This window comes from Eriocheir sinensis, chromosome 52, assembly GCF_024679095.1.
Source record: "Eriocheir sinensis breed Jianghai 21 chromosome 52, ASM2467909v1, whole genome shotgun sequence".
Taxonomy (NCBI): domain Eukaryota; kingdom Metazoa; phylum Arthropoda; class Malacostraca; order Decapoda; family Varunidae; genus Eriocheir; species Eriocheir sinensis.
This window is the reverse complement of record NC_066560.1, coordinates 3372530-3386750: the sequence shown is the minus strand read 5'-3', so window position 1 is coordinate 3386750 and position 14221 is coordinate 3372530. Positions and strand designations below refer to the sequence as shown.

The 14221-nt window shown below is 43.6% G+C and overlaps 1 protein-coding gene and 1 long non-coding RNA gene across 7 annotated transcripts in view; both read right to left on the bottom strand.

Moving 5' to 3' along the window:
- LOC126982904 (tubby protein homolog) overlaps nucleotides 1-14221 on the bottom strand; it is a 36813-nt gene that overhangs the window by 13007 nt on the left and 9585 nt on the right. The window contains exon 2 of the mRNA XM_050835185.1: nucleotides 370-602. Coding sequence (XP_050691142.1) covers nucleotides 370-602 — 233 coding nt within the window. The remainder of the gene's footprint in view (nucleotides 1-369; nucleotides 603-14221) is intronic.
- LOC126982905 (uncharacterized) lies at nucleotides 5706-7842 on the bottom strand. 6 transcript variants are annotated; one of them, XR_007735389.1, is made up of 4 exons: nucleotides 7694-7842; nucleotides 7558-7625; nucleotides 6830-7101; nucleotides 5706-6698 (listed from the first exon to the last, which is right to left on the bottom strand). It is a non-coding gene; the product is annotated as an uncharacterized LOC126982905 (long non-coding RNA). The 6 variants fall into 6 exon arrangements; XR_007735394.1 differs by having other exon boundaries at nucleotides 5706-6562; nucleotides 6966-7101; XR_007735391.1 differs by having other exon boundaries at nucleotides 6830-6897.

Sequence of the window (14221 nt, the reverse complement as noted above, 5' to 3'; positions counted from 1 at the left end):
AACTTTAGCATTTCCAGATTTGTAAATAGTGTGACCTTGGACTCACTGATGAGTTTAGAATATAAGTGGTAGGTGTGCGCACCTGACATCATAGCCGATCCAGGATTCAGGACGTTTCCCAAGGTAGAGGAGGTAACGTTATAATTGTATTTCGTAAAGAATCCTTATAACCAAAAACTAACTAAAATTATGAGTATTCTTTTTCTTGAACACAACAAAGCGACGGACCAATCACAGAGACCTCGGGAGCAAAGTTCGGCCAGCTGCGAGCAGGGCCTTCCGTCGAAGTCCCCTTTCCCGCTATGATGTAAGGTTAGGTGTATGGACGAGGGGTGGTCAGAATGAACACACAACGTTAATCAATATTACCGCACTGCTGGGCCTGATGCTTTGCTGGTCCTGCTGCTGTAGAAAGTGCTGCTGGTGCTGGTGGTGGTGCTGCTGCGTGGTGAAGGCGTGGGCCTGGGGCAGCACCACGGCATGGGGCGGCTCTTCGGGGGAGACCGGGGACGTGGACGGAATGATCGGGGTCGACTCTTGGTCCTCCTCGTCCCCGTCCACGTAACTCTTCAGCTGTAGACCCGCCAGCTTCCGCTCCGTCTCTGTGAGGGGCGAGGAGCGCCATGAGGACTCGGATGACAGACAAGCTCACACACATAGTTAAATTGGCCGCGTGGTCAGCGGTCGTATCGAATACCAAAGGTTACGGCATTCCTGAGGTTCCTGTTAGAAAATCCTACAAATACGGATGCGTGGCCTTGCCTGAGAGAGAGAGAGAGAGAGAGAGAGAGAGAGAGAGACTGTGTGTGTGTGTGTGTGTGTGTGTGTGTGTGTGTGTGTGTCACAAAGAAGTTCACTGACCCTGGACGTTTACCTCTGATGATTTTTCTGAGTGTCTTGAAGGTCATGGCCTAGGCAAGAGGAAAAGGAGGTCAGAGATGGGATGGGTGTGGAATAATCAAAAGGAGAGAGAGAGAGAGAGAGAGAGAGAGAGAGAGAGAGAGAGAGAGAGAGAGAGAGAGAGAGAGAGAGAGAGAGAGAGAGAGAGAGAGAGAGAGAGAGAGAAGGTAGTTAAGAGACAAACACAGTTGCTGGGAGGATGACTAACGAAAAGGAAAAATAAAGTGAGGTGAAGAGGAGGAAAAAGAAGAGACGGAGGAGGAGGAGAGGAAGAAGAGGAGGAGGAGAGGAAGCGTTAGGGTGAAAGAGGGAATGTGGTGAGGGACGTGGATGGACGATGAGGGAGTCTGTTTGAGGGGGGAACAGGAGGGTCTTTAATGAAGGAACTCTGCATGTCTTCAAGAGATATTCCACAGGTGACATACAAGTGACTCTAATTAACACACAAAAGAGCACAAGGTAAATCTTTTGCAGATGTGTAAATGCCCGCACTTTTCTGAACTATAATATGTAGGTAAAGGTGAGTGCGCACACTGTAGCTGCGAGTGGCTGCGGTGCTTATCTCCGAACCATTGGCCCTTGGAGCTTGTGGTGGGTAAGAACTAATTACCCCGGGGCACGGGCCAGTGTGAAATCCGGGCTTGCCACAGTTTACCTTCCCCAGGTTTCCCCAGTTAATCATTTATCGACCAGCCCCAAAGGGAGGAAGAACAGCTCGGCGAGCTGTGCGCCGACTGCCCAGGCCGGGATTCGAACTCAAACACGTTGAGTCGCAGCCAGGCACGCTAACTACTTGACCACGGAGGCGCCTTAACTATAAACAGTTCAGTATTTTCCTATAAAATTAGAATTATTTCATGTAATTTCACATTTAAGTTTTTTCCTATATATTGATAATCATTTCATGTAATGTCACATTTGAAAAAAAAAATGTATATTTTTCACATCCCACACAGCTATAACGACTGAATACCAATATGCATTACATTTTACGAAACTGTAACGCAGTCACATTTTCCAATAGCTGTATTTTTTTATTTTTTTTTTAGCCGTCTTTTCGTGGATGTTCTCTTGCGTGTGTTTTAACATTTTCTAAAATACTGCAAGAAATTTATCATTTCTATTTCAGAGTGTTCAAAAGAAGATTGATAAGAGAAGTCTTCCAAGTGTATGTTTTCGCCTTTTCGTGATGTTTTCTGTACACTAAACGTCGAGCTATAGTTGTTACGGGAAGGTGTAATGCTTCATTACGTTTCATCCTTTTAGGTTCATGAACTACCTTTCTCATCGATTTGATTTTCTATTTTCAGTTTTTGAGGTTGAAAAATATCTTGGCACGAGGCGCGTCACACTTGTGATTAGCTTGATCAACAAACACAGGTAAGACATCGCTCACGGCTTTATGCAGGTGTTAAAAGGGTGAGGAGGGGGCGAAGGGGCAACTGTGTATAATCCTACAACCATACCACCACCACTATCACTTCATCACCATCATGCATAGCCCCTTCCATTAACACCTTCACCACCACCTCCCCATCACCACTATCATCATCATCATGTATAACCCCTTCCATTAACACCCTCACCATCACCACTATCATCATCATCATGCATAACCCTTTCCATTGACACCCTCCCCATCACCACTATCATCATCATCATGTATAACCCCTTCCATTAACACCCTCACCACCACCACTATCATCATCATCATGCATAACCCTTTCCATTGACACCCTCACCACCACCACTATCATCATCATCATGCATAACCCTTTCCATTGACACCCTCACCACCACCACTATCATCATCATCATGCATAACCCTTTCCATTGACACCCTCACCACCTGGCCAGTGTGTGTGTGTGTGAGAGGCTGTGGGGCAGATGACGTCACGCTAAGTTGCGCATCGGTCGACCCGTCTCTCGTATGGATCCTGCCTGAGCCTAGAGAATATTCAGATAGGCGTACGTACTACAGTGATATGCAAACATTGCATGAATGTGAATTTCAGTACCCTGAATCAGTACAGACAAAACCTTGGAGGCCATCAGATTGACACTCACAAAACCAGTTATACATGGTCTGTGCACAAAACTCATCATGAATTTGCTTCTGAATTTCTTCCAGTGGCTATTTTACTCACAGTTAGTAACACTGATACTGGGCGATAGTTTTGAAAAACTTTAGCATCATGCATAACCCTTTCCATTGACACCCTCACCATCACCACTATCACCTCCCCATCACCACTATCACCTCCCCATCACCACTATCACCTCCCCATCACCACTATCACCTCCCCATCACCACTATCACCTCCCCATCACCACTATCACCTCCCCATCACCACTATCACCTCACCATCACCACTATCATCATCATCATGCATAACCCTTTCCATTGACACCCTCACCACCACCACTATCACCTCCCCATCACCACTATCACCTCCCCATCACCACTATCTCATCATCATCGTGCTTCTCTCCAGCAGGGTTGGATCAAATACTGATTTTTTATAAGTCAAATACAAATACAAATACTTTTGTTCGGGATTCCAAAAATACAAATACAACTACAAATAGTTATGTTCGGGATTCCAAAAATACAAATACAAATACAAATACTTTTGTTCGAGATTCCAAAAATACAAATACAAATACAAATACTTTTATTCCTGAATCTAAAAATACAAATACTTCTATTCCTGAATCTAAAAATACAAATAAAAATACAAATACTCCTATTCCAGATTTCAAAGATACAAATAAAAATACTCCTGAAATTACACAAAAAATATAAAGATACTTTTTTCACAAGTTTACACTTCACATGATAATTGCATTTTATCATGCCCGGAAGGTTTCCGGGCCGAGATTTGCTCGCTTAGGAGTGTAAACATTGCCGGCCTTACTAAACACCCTCTCAGATGGTGCCGGTAACTAACAGGTTCTTGCCTACCACAAGCTCAAAGGGTCAACGGTGCGGAGATGAGTACCTACCGCAGCCACACACAGCTATTTTTTTCTTTTTTTTACAGCAAAGGAGACAGCACAAGGGCACACAAAGAGGAAACAACAATAGAAAAAAGCCCGCTACTCGCTTCTCCTGTAAAGAATCCGAAGAGGTGGCCGAAAGAGCAGTCAACTACGTGAGAAGATAGCGTAAGAAGAATAGCGTATGCACCCGCCTTTGACTTTACCTTCAGTTTTCTTCCTTTGGTGTCATGGCTAAGTGCAATGGTTAACACACATATACTCTCTCTCTCTCTCTCTCTCTCTCTCTCTCTCTCTCTCTCTCTCTCTCTCTCTCTCTCTCTCTCTCTCTCTCTCTCTCTCTCTCCGCCAAGGTCTTGCAGCGCTTGGAGACCCTAGTCAAGTGATCACTGAAACTGGTCGTAAGTTATTCTCTGTTTTGGTTCATTTTTTTTTCTTCAACGTCTTCTGCGTAGTCATCGAAATGGCCGTCTCTGTGTTAAGGCTGAACTTCACTGAAAAAAAAAGGTTCAGTTTTTTTTCAAGGACACACACACACACACACACAGGACTGAAACGCGTATTCCCACTCATTCCTCACCCCTGCTACTCTCTCTCTCTCTCTCTCTCTCTCTCTCTCTCTCTCTCTCTGTAAAGTACGTAACAATAGAGAGCGGAGAATGAGTTTAAACGCTCGACGAAGTTTAAGAAATGCGCCGTAAGGTTGTGACGGAAACTGAAGTGCTAAAAGGTGCATCCTCGCTAGCTACTGCGTACTACTTGCTGCTATACTGTTATCATCATTATTGAGCACCGCGAATGGGGTATACCTGGAAGAGTACAAATATCAGTAGTTATACAAAGTCTCTTACTCTGCCACATCCAAGACACAGATAATCAAAAGGATAAAGATTGGGGAGCAGCGACGTAGCGATCTTTTTTTTTCTGTATCCTCTTATTTTGGCCCTTGAACTTTGAGCTTTGTCTTCTGTGTTGAAAAAAAAAGAAAGAAAAGAAAATTGCCAAGTCTTTACCTCATCGATTTCAGTTTTTTTTTAGCAAACTTTTTATCATTGTTAGCTACCATTTATTATTTTATTTTTTTTAATTGACGCTTCGTTTTATGTTTTGGCTGCAGAGGGGGAGAGGGAGGGGGTACCATCATAATCCAATTTCTTCCTATTACTCTGTCCTACCTCCCCCCTCCCTCCCTCCCTCTTCTTGCCTCCCTGCCCCCGTCCTTCCCTTCCAGCTCAAGGTCGGACCGGAACTAAGGACTACACATTGAAAAAAAAATTGTGGCAGGAAAACGTGTAGGTAGAACTGACCATGACTGATGACGGACTAGATAAGTAAACAAATAAATAAGATGAACAAATAAGATAAACAAATAAACAAATAAAAGATATAGAGATAGAACGTATTTTCATTTATGCGGATTGTTTATTTATTTATCTACTTTTGCCCTTAAGCTGTTTCCTTAACTGCAAAAAGAAAAGAAAAAAGATGGATAGATAAACATAATGATAGATAGCCATGCAGATAAATAGATAAAGAGTCAAATACATGTTCGATCGTTAGATGATTTGATAGTTAGTTAGTTAATAGGTAGTCCAATAGTACCCTTGTATAGTACCCTTAGTTAGATAGGTAGTTAGATAGGTAGTTTAATTGTTAGACAGTTTGAATTAGTTAGTTAGTTAATTTTACCGTATTCTGTATTTGTTTATTTATTTGTTTGGATTATTTTTTTGTTTTTGTTTTATTTTATTTTGGTGTTTTTCTTTTTCTTTTTTGTTTCTTTTTCCTTTTCTTTTCTTTATCTTTTTCTTTGTTTTCTTGCTGTTGTTTTTCTTTTTTGATGTTCTTTTATTTCATATCATCCTCTTGTTGATGTTCATTGGTCTGGGTGAGCCGCTTTCCTCCCAGAAGAGACCCACCCATAATTTTGGTGATGTTAGTTAGGGGCCGAAAGGTGGATGATGTTTCTTATATTTTTCATCTCTTGATGTGTTTTTCTTCATGTTTTTCTTTTCCGATGTTTTTCCTGTTCTTTTTCTTCTTATTTCTTTTCTTCGTGTTTTTTGATGTTCTTTTATTTCATATCATCCTCTTGTTGATGTTTTTCGTTGATCTGGGTGAGCCGCTTTCCTCCCAGAAGAGACCCACCCATAATTTTGGTGATGTTAGTTTGGGGCCGAATGGTGGATGATGTTTCTTTGTATGTTACTTTTCTTGACGTTGTTCTGTTATTGTTGTTACTTTTCTTTTGCGATGTTTTTTTCTCTTTTTCCCATTTTTTTGGTGTTCCTTTCTATATCATCCCTTTTTGATGTTCTTTGGTCTGGATGAGCCTCTTTCTCCCCAGAAAAGACTCACCCATAATTTTGGAGATGTTAGGGCCTGAAGGTGGATGATCTGTGTTTTTTTATTTTATTTTCTTGATGTTTTGTTACTATATTTTCCTTTTTCTGGTGTTCCTTTTTATTTTCCTTTTCTTTGGTGTTCCCATCACGTGGATTGTCTACGACATCTAACGAGCACCACAAGCCCCGGTTTATTGTTCGGAGTTTGCTCTCCTAGGCAGACTGCCTACCACGGCTGACGAGCTCCACCTGCCCGGGTTTATTGTTCGGAGTTTGCTCTCCTAGGCAGACTGCCTACCACGGCTGACGAGCTCCACCTGCCCGGGTTTATTGTTTGGAGTTTGCTCTCCTAGGCAGACTGCCTACCACGGCTGACGAGCTCCACCTGCCCGGGTTTATTGTTTGGAGTTTGCTCTCCTAGGCAGACTGCCTACCACGGCTGACGAGCTCCACCTGCCCGGGTTTATTGTTCAGTTTGCTCTCCTAGGCAGACTGCCTACCACGGCTGACGAGCTCCACCTGCCCGGGTTTGTTTAGAGTTTGCTCTCCTAGGCAGACTGCCTACCACGGCTGACGAGCGCCACCTGCCCGGGTTTATTGTTTGGAGTTTGCTCTCCTAGGCAGACTGCCTACCACGGCTGACGAGCTCCACCTGCCCGGGTTTATTGTTTGGAGTTTGCTCTCCTAGGCAGACTGCCTACCACGGCTGACGAGCTCCACCTGCCCGGGTTTATTGTTCGGAGTTTGCTCTCCTAGGTGTATTACCTATGACGGCTCACGAGCCCAACCTGCCCGGGTTTACTGTTCGGAGTTTGCTCTCCTAGGTGTATTACCTATGACGGCTCACGAGCCCAACCTGCCCGGGTTTAATTTACGCAGTTTGCTAACCTAGGTGTATTACCTATGACGGCTCACGAGCCCAACCTGCCCAGGTTTATTGTTCGAGTTTGCTCTCCTAGGTGTATTACCTATGACGGCTCACGAGCGCAACCTGCCCGGGTTTATTGTTCGTAGTTTTCTCTCCTAGGAGACTTGCCTACCACGGCTAACGAACCTCACCTGCCCGGGTTTGTAATCGGAGTTTGCTCTCTTAGGTGAACTGCTTTCGCTAACGACCTCCACCTGCCCGGGTTTGTAATCGGAGTTTGCTCTCCTAGATGAATTGCTTTCGCTAACGACCTCCACCTGCCCGGGTTTTGCAATCGGAGTTTGCTCTCCTAGGTGAACTGCTCACGCTAACGACCTCCACCTGACCGGTTTTGTAATCGGAGTTTGCTCTCCTAGATGAACTGCTTTCGCTAACGACCTCCACCTGCCCGGGTTTATTGTTCGGAGTTTGCTCTCCTAGGTGTATTACCTATGACGGCTCACGAGCCCAACCTGCCCGGGTTTACTGTTCGGAGTTTGCTCTCCTAGGTGAATTGCCTACCACGGCTAACGAGCTTCACCTGCCCGGGTTTATTGTTCGGAGTTTGCTCTCCTAGGTGAATTGCCTACCACGGCTAACGAACCTCACCTGCCCGGGTTTGTTGTTCGGAGTTTGCTCTCCTAGGCAGATTGCCTACCACGGCTAACGAGCCCCACCTGCCCGGCGTTGTAGCCGAAAGATCTCCGGCACCTCCGTCGGGGTCCTGATGGACGCCGAGGCGCCCTGCCGGGAGCCCTCCAGTCCTGCCATGCTCGCCTGGGAGACCTTGGGCTCGCTGGCGCTCCACCGCCCCGCCGATTCGAATAGGGCGGATGCAAGAACTCGCTTCTTAAAACTACCAGACTGGATTATAAAATTAATCATTAATGCCGTGAAGGCGCCGGTCACCGCGTTTACCGGTTCTTGGATGAAGGACCGATGGGCCTCGGGGACGCGCACAAGCATCATAAGGAATCTTCGCCGCGGCTTCCGGCGCAGCATCCTTTTCCCTTTTCTTTCTTACTTCCAATTTTTCTTTTTGATTATATTTTCTTTCTCTGATTGACTGACTGATTGATTTTACAAAGTAAGAATTGGTTCACCAATTAACGTCTTTCAGGTACATTGCATTCACACACCTGCTGAGGGAGAACACCAGTGAGCGTGTTGACTCACGAGGACGGCCCACTAAAGTTTCCTAACATTTGTATTGGGCTGCCACTTCTCTTTAGTCGTCTGTTCCTCTATTTTTCTCTTCTTTATTTCATTCTATTTCTCCCTTTCTTTCATCCTTACTCTCTATACATATATTTCTTTCAAACTTCTTCATCAGCCCCCTTTCCTTTCCATTCTCCCTCCCCTTCATCTCCCTCCATCCCTTTCATCCCCCTCGCCTCCCGCCCTTTGCTCTTTTTCTGTTATCACGAGAGCTGTTTAATTTCTCTGCGGGGACTTTTTTTATGTTCGTGGATGTGACATGCTTCCCGGGGCGTCCATGTTGTTGCACAGCACCCTAGAATATTCTTGGCAAAGTGCTTCAAATTTTTTAAGCTTTTTGCATCACGCCAGTACCTCAGTGGATTGACATCAAAAGGCAAAACACCTTCTTCTAAGTTCTGCCTTCACCACTGTAGTGTCATTTGTTGATGCACTTGCCATCATTTGCCCAGCTGGAGGCATGTAGGCAAAAAGACGAGGTCGTGTTGCACTCATGCCAGCCGAAAAGACGAAAGGCTCACTCTCTTGAAATGTTTTCTTCTTCAAGGTCGACTGAGTTGACTCGGAAATAATTAGGTCCACAATCTTGGAAACCTTTTCCTTTTGCATTTTCTTACATGGCATCCATGCCAGCTTAAACCTGGGGCAATGACATCAGTCCGCTCAAGAAATGGATGCAACCTCTTTTTGATAGGTGACTGTAGTGCATATGCCAAGTTAAAGCAGTAGATCGGTTTACTGTCTCTCTCGTCGTCTTCACTCACATCTCATCCCCTACGCTTCCCATTTCCGTGACGTCACACATTTTTGCGGGCGGATCCTTCTTCCGAGCCACCCATCCCTCAGTAACTCCCTAAATCCTCTCCTACTCCTCTTCCATGTGGCCTGAGGTTAATTTCCTCCTTACTCCCCACCCTTAAATTTTTTCCTCCTCCGCCTTCAACCTTAATGTTCTCCTTACTCCGCTTTCCCCGTGATCTGACGTTAATCCTTTACTCCTTCGCCTTCAACCTTAATCTGTTTCCTCCTCCGCCTTAACGCGGCTTAACATTACTTCTTTTTCTATTTCCTTAACAGTATTTATCCTCCTCAAATGGTTTTGACTCGAAATATAAATACAAATATAAAAATACTTTTTTCTCTGGATGTCAAAATACAAATACAAATACAAATACAGTAAAATTGTATTTAAATACAATTCAAATACAAATACAATTGTATTTGATCCACCCCTGCTCTCCAGCCACTTCACCATCACCACCACCTGTTGCGCGTGGCATAGTGGGGAAAACACCTGCTCCTGATTGCACCTGCTACCTGGATGACGCTCAGGTATAGTCAAAGCGTTCCTACCGTCTGGTCTGTCTTCATTCAGTCAACGTCAAGGTTGTTTTGAGCGACTGCAACAAGCTCCTGGGAGACAAGTTCTGTTTGGCAAAAGGGGCGGAGAGAACTGGGGAGTGTGTGGAGGGAAGGAGGAATGGAGGGGAGGAGGAGAGGGAGAGAGGAGGGGAGAGAAAGTGAGTGGGAGAGAACGTGTATTTGTGTTCTGTGGGAGGCAGACTGACGGGCGCCATGGTAACTGCGAGGAAGATATGGAGAGAGGAGGAGGAGGAGGAGGAGGAAAAATGATGCTTATGAAGAAGACGGCGAAAGAAAAGAGGCTGTGGCAAAATGGTCACCGTAAAAAAGTGGTCATCCCGCGGTCCCAGGTTCAAGTTTCACCGCAAGATGCAGACCATTTCCAACCATCGCCGAGTGGCAGATTACCCACGTGCTGTTCAGACATCCAATCAACACTTACTTCAGCGGCTTCGGTCAAGAGGAGCAACAGGAGCCAGGCAAGTCATATGTCACGATAGCCACTTAAAATAAAATTCCCTTGCGCCACTAATGGGATGAGGCCATTCACCAGGCCCCTCAAGAGAGCCAAAACTTAAGAAAGTAGTGTTATTATTATTATTATTATTATTATTATTATTATTATTATTATTATTATTATTATTATTATTGTTACTATTATTATTATTATTATTATTATTATTATTATTATTATTATTATTATCAATAGTAGTAGTAGTAGTAGAAGTAGTATAAAAAATATAGTAGTGTAGTAGCAGTAGAGGTAGTAGTAGTAGTGGTAAAAGTAATAGTAGTAGTAGTGGTAGTAGTAATAATAGTAGTTGTAGTAAGAGTCGCGTTAGTGGTAAAAGACTAAATAAATTATAAAACAAAATGCCTCCTCGCTGCGCCTCTATTTTTAGTTTTTTCCTCTTACTTTCTCAATCTTTTTCACGATTATCGTCTTGTGTATCTCCTCCCCTCAACAGACACACACACACACACACACACACACACACACACACACAGCGAGAGAGAGAGAGAGAGAGAGAGAGAGAGAGAGAGAGAGAGAGAGAGAGAGAGAGAGAGAGAGAGAGAGAGAGAGAGAGAGAGAGAGAGAGAGAGAGAGAGAGAGAGAGAGAGAGAGAGAGAGAGAGAGAGAGAGAGAGAGAGAGAGAGAGAGAGAGAGAGAGAGAGAGAGAGAGAGAGAGAGAGAGAGAGAGAGAGAGAGAGAGAGAGAGAGAGAGAGAGAGAGAGAGAGAGAGAGCAGGCAGGCAGGCAGGCAGGCAGACACAGACAGACAGACAGACAGACAGACACATAGACAAACAAACAAACAAACAGACGCAGGCAGGCAGAGAGTTAAGCAAACAAAAAATGTATAGGAGGGAAAGAAACAAAGAAGATGAGGAGGGAGAGGGAAGCGAACTGTCTATATGCATACAATCACACACACACACACACACACACACACACACACACACACACACACACACAATGAAGGATAAAGAAAATGAGAATAAAGAAAATACTGAGTCGAAAAATGGCAGTGTGATACTAAGATCTGGTAAAGAGCACAGAAATTGGTTAATGTTAGAAAAAGAAGGTGGGAAGAAGAAAGGGAAGGGAAGGGAAAGACAGATGAGGTAAGGGAGAAAGGATGGAGGTGAGGGAAGAGGGAAGAAAGGCAAGGGAAGGGAAAGGGTAGAAAGATGAGGTAGGGAAGAAAGGATGGAGGTGAGGGAAGAGACAAGGAGCTGAGAGACAGTAAGAATGGGAGAGAAGTAAAGTATGTATAGGAAAGGAGATGAAGTCAGAGAGACGGAAAGGGAAAGAAAGAGGAATGGAAGGGAAAAAGGGAAGGGAACAGAGTAGGAAAGAAGAAATTAGCAGAAGATAGGTTGGAATTGGGATGAAAAGAGAGGGAAAGGGAAAGAAATAGGGAGGGAAAAATGGAGAGGAATGGACAAAGCATGGAAGGGAAAAAAGGGAGAATGAGGAATAGACTGCAATGGGGATAATGAGAGGGGGAGGGGAGTGGGATAGGGGGAGATACATGGAAAGGGTTGAAGATAGCATGGAAGGGAGAGAGGGGAAAAGAAAAGGAACAATAAGAAAAAGAGAGGTGTGGGAAAAGAGGGGGGGAGGGTAATTGGGGAAGGGTATAAGAAGGGAGGGAGGAGGGAGGGGCTGCCGGATAACCAACACTGACCATTAGATTTAAAATTGGTACACTGATGACTCACCATTAGGAGAAAAAAAGATCCCTACTTCATATGAACTCTCTTCCCTCGCTTTTCTATCTTCACACGAGTCTGTATCTCTGCTACATTTCTGTTAAGTTATATGAAGTTTGTCCGTCTGAAGGTAAGGAGGAAAGTGGTTTAGTGATATCTGTTTTCTTTGATCGGTAGGAAATTAAAAGAAAACTACAAAACGTGTGTGTGTGTGTGTGTGTGTGTGTGTGTGTGTGTGTGTGTGTGTGTGTGTGTGTGTTAATTTATCTGTCTCCCTTCGATCCACCACTTCATCTTTCTTGCAGTCAGAAGAGAGCTAGGCACGTTCATACGGCTTTAGGGGGAAGGTTAATAAGTATGCCAGAACTAAATCAGCAAACAGGGACTGGCAAAATGTTAGTAATTGTATGTGAAGACAAAATTAATATACTTGATTAAATGTGTATGTAGGAAAAGGTATTTTGTGGAAGCACATTGATTTCTGTGTATGCATGTATAAACGCATGTAATCATGTATATGTGTATGTAGGTATGCATATATGCATGCATTTACGAAAGTTTGGGCGTGCTTTTATTGCGCCCCTCTGGACTAGTGTATTGTTAAAGTTGCAGCGTTTACATGGTTAACAAAGTACAACATGGGTTGCTTTGATCGCAGGCTTCTACAAAGAATTGCTAACAAATAAATAAATAATAAAAAATTACGATTTACGCGAGTTTGGTTTACGCGTTTTTTAAAATAACGCGGGGTCCAAAATCCAAATAAATGTTTAATTTACACGTTTTTTTCACTTATACGCTACTCAACAATAGGGGTGCGTAGGTACAGGTACCAGTACCGGTACTAACGGTACCAGCTATACAGTACGGTACCGGTACCAGACTGCTCGGTACCGGTACCAATACTAGCCAGTCGCTCATGGTGTCCCTCATCTCTTCCTCACACGAGTGAGGCTGAGATTGAGTGCCTGAGTGGATATCTCAGTGATATGGATATTCTCTCTCTCTCTCTCTCTCTCTCTCTCTCTCTCTCTCTCTCTCTCTCTCTCTCTCTCTCTCTCTCTCTCCAATGAATGAATATTTATTTTTAGATAGAAACCTACCTCTTGTTTGATTTACATAGTTTTTTTTTATTTACGCGACCTTTTCAAGGACACAATACTCGCGTAAATCGAGAGTTACCTGTATATATATATATATATATATATATATATATATATATATATATATATATATATATATATATATATATATATATATATATATATATACATATATATATATATATATATATATATATATATATATATATATATATATATATATATATATATATATATATATATATATAAGCAACCCATGTTTTACTTTGTTAACCATGTAAACGCTGCAGCTTTAACAATACAGTAGTCCAAAGGGACGCAATAAAAGCATGCCCAAACTTATGCAAATGCATGCATATATACATACCTACATACATAAATAAGAAATTGGTGGTGGAGGAAGCGTGGAGTCTTAAAAAAGAAAAACGTGGTGTATATATAAAAGTGTAATTTGGTGTTTTCTGTGACAGGAAGCATCAAATTTATTGTTTACTCAGTCTTCTCCTCCTCCTCCTCCTCGTCTTCCTCCTCCTTCTACTTCTCCTCCGTTGTCTCTCTTTATTTTTTTTTTTTATCTCTCATCACATTCTTCCTTTTAACCATTAGATTAAACTCTTGTATTTTTCGTTTGTTGTTCTTTCTCGCGTTTTAAGCCGCTGTACCAGAAAAAAATCTTGTATAAAGACTGAGTAAACAATAAATTTGATGCTTCCTGTCACAGCAAACACCAAATTACACTTTTACTATATAAACACCACGTTTTTTTTTTTAAAGACTCCACGCTTCCTCCACCACCAATTTCTTGCCGCTGAGGGGAGACAATGGGGGCAGCACCAGGGCCTGAGGGGTCGGGAGAGGGGAGTGACGAGGGGAGGCGACGAGGACCAAAAGAAAGTCAACCGAAGCGTCAGGTCAGTGGACAGGAGAGCATCGCACGGCTCACCTATTGGACAGGACATGACGAGGGGAGAGAAAACAGAGGGGACAGAACGGGGCAGCGAGGGGAAGGCTGGCACGGATGACACGGCGGAGGGTGACACAGGTACACAGACAGGTAGCGCAGAGGAGGGTTGACATGGTGAAGGGAGGGGAAAGAGGGGAAGGATACAGGAATGATATAGCGAGGAGTGACGTAGGAAGAAAGGCAACAGTGAGAGGCTGGATATGGTG